Source organism: Eptatretus burgeri, chromosome 25, assembly GCF_056783735.1.
Source record: "Eptatretus burgeri isolate ZD-2024b chromosome 25, Ebu_testis_v1, whole genome shotgun sequence".
In the NCBI taxonomy this organism is placed as follows: domain Eukaryota; kingdom Metazoa; phylum Chordata; class Myxini; order Myxiniformes; family Myxinidae; genus Eptatretus; species Eptatretus burgeri.
This window is the reverse complement of record NC_140985.1, coordinates 959,552-962,352: the sequence shown is the minus strand read 5'-3', so window position 1 is coordinate 962,352 and position 2,801 is coordinate 959,552. Positions and strand designations below refer to the sequence as shown.

At 39.5% G+C, this 2,801-nt stretch overlaps 1 protein-coding gene across 1 annotated transcript; it reads left to right on the top strand.

Annotated features, from left to right (window-relative positions):
• Positions 1-1,918, top strand: LOC147007803 (uncharacterized). The gene has a single exon (XM_085866406.1). The coding sequence runs from the start codon at positions 129-131 to the stop codon at positions 1,131-1,133; it is 1,005 nt and encodes a 334-aa protein (XP_085722532.1). The 5' UTR covers positions 1-128; the 3' UTR covers positions 1,134-1,918.
• The last annotated feature ends 883 nt before the right edge of the window (positions 1,919-2,801 follow it).

Genomic DNA, 2,801 nt, shown 5'->3' with positions numbered 1-2,801 from the left:
CTTATGATGTATTTTCAGTTGCTTTCCAGTTAGTTTTGTGTTTCATTGTCTTTGCAGATAAAGAAATTAAAATCGTTTCTTTTACGAACTCTGCCCAGTTTGATGAAGAGGATCAATTCAATCAGAAAATGCCTTCTTGTCAGGACAATGACAAATCGAGCAGCGTCTCTTACAACAACCACAAAAGTTGTTTCAAGGTGATCAAGCACATCCAAGGAAACGATAAACTCCACAAGTGTTCCGTGTGTAACAAGGCGTTTACTACTTCATCAAATTTACATCAACATACAATATTGCATACTGGGGAGAAACGCTTCAAATGTCCCGTGTGTAACAAGGCTTTTACTATTTCATCAAATTTACATCGTCATCAAAATATACATATCGGGGCAAAGCCCTACCAGTGTTCCGTGTGGAACAAGGCGTTTGGTGATTCATCAACTTTGTATAAACATGAACGACTACATTCAGTGGAGAAACCCTTCAAGTGTTCTGTTTGCAACAAAACATTTTTTTCTTCATCAAGTTTACATAACCATGAACGAATACATTCGGGGTGTAAACCCTTCAAGTGTTCTGTTTGTAACAAGGCGTTTAATCAATTATCAAATTTACATAAACATGAACGAATACATACGGGGTGTAAGCCCTACAAGTGTTCTGTTTGTAACAAGGCGTTTAATCAATCATCAAGTTTACATACCCATGAACGAATACATTCCGGGGATAAACCCTACAAGTGTTCTGTTTGTGACAAGGCGTTTAATCAATCATCAAATTTGCAGAACCATGAACGAATACATTCCGGGGATAAACCCCACAAGTGTTCTGTGTGCTCGAAGGCCTTCTTTTCTTCATCGGCTTTAAATTATCATCAAAAAACACATTCTGGGGATAAATCCCACAAGTGTTCTGTTTGCAACAAAACATTTTTTTCTTCATCAAATTTACATATCCATGAACGAATACATACGGGGTGTAAACCCTACAAATGTTCTGTTTGTAACAAGGCGTTCAATCAATCATCAACTTTACATAAACATGAACGAATACATTCCGGGGATAAACCCTACAAGTGTTCTGTTTGCAACAAGGCGTTTAATCAATCATCAAATTTACATGACCATGAATGAATACATTCCGGTGATAAACCCCACAAGTGTTCTGTTTGTGACAAGGCATTTATTTCATCATCAAATTTGTCTCATCATCAAAAAATACACACGAAGTTACAACAGAGGTGCGAGGACCCAGTGACTTCGGTGTGAATTCCGTGTTATCAGGGAAATAACAAAATACCGGAATCTGGAAAATGAAGTCAAAATAACCTGGAAGTTGAAGAGTGTCGATATTGTGTTAGTGACAGCTGGAGAAACTGGAGTAATGAAGAAGAACCTCAATGAGATCTATAAAAATATCTCTGGGAATGAACATTACTTCAAACTAACTAAAGTTGTAGACTGCCTGGGGTTCAGTGACGATCCTGAAAATATCCATCGGAAGAAAACAAGAAAACACAGCTTGCTCGAACAAATATGACCCTTTACCAAAATGGAGATGGATACACACACACACACACACACACACACACACACACACACACACACACACACACACACACACACACACACACACACACACACACACACACACACACACACACACACACACACACACACACACACACACACACACACACACACACACACACACATACAATCACATGATAAGTATAGATTTTCAACTTGAACTGGAATTTTGTTTTGTTTCTTAAACTTTGGGATATCTTTAATCCCATATCTGTGTTTGTTCTTCGTCTTGTCCGAAGTTCTTCACATCACGTGTCAGGGTTTATGATTTGCACGTCCTTATGATCAGGTGTGCAGGTGTGAACCATTAAATTGTTTGTTTTTCCCAATCGTTTCAGCCTTCATCTTTGATAAGTTTCCCATTATCTATTTTACCGAGTTAGACTACTCGCACACAGGTGCATCCTTGGAGATGAGTTACAGCAACATACTGTAGTTGCGAAGGAGAAAATGCTCTCACATCGAGGGAAAAAACTCAAGGAACCTTGTGAATACAGGGGGCTGTGTTTATTTATACTAGTACGTGCCCATAAAAAAAAAATAATAATAATAAATAAATAAACCACACAGGCCGTTTCTTCGATCTCACGTGCCCGGAAGTGCGTGACCCGGAAATTCGATATTATTCGCAGTTACGATTATTCGCAATTTATTTTTAATACCCAATTATTCAATTAGCGCCAACGTATTTTACCTTTTCGCAATGTCGTGGCAAGGAAAAAACAAAAAGAGAAGAGAAGAGAGAGAAAAAATTTACTTCCTGGTTCGGAGCATACCAGCACTCTGATGTTCCCGAAATTTATGCACCCTCTAATATGAAAACGATCATAACTTGGGCCATTGTGTTTATCGATAAATGCGCATAAGAAATCGAGAAATTATTAGAATACACGAAGTCATCACTCTCCGGAAGCCCGTACGTTGTAACCCGTAAATCGGGAACGCTGCTGTGCTTCCCTTCCCCATCGGCCACGCCCATGCAACAACGTGTCTTCCCATTGGTTTGGTAAATAAATGGCCATAACTTGGGAAGCACTTGTCCGATTAATATCAAACCTTGAAAAGGCACATCCTCAGGTCCCCAGCAATATACCTGGCAAGTTTCAATTAGATCGGACCAGAGGTTGTCGAGAAACAGCGGTCACACACACACACACACACACACACACACACACACACACACACACACACACACACACACACACACACACA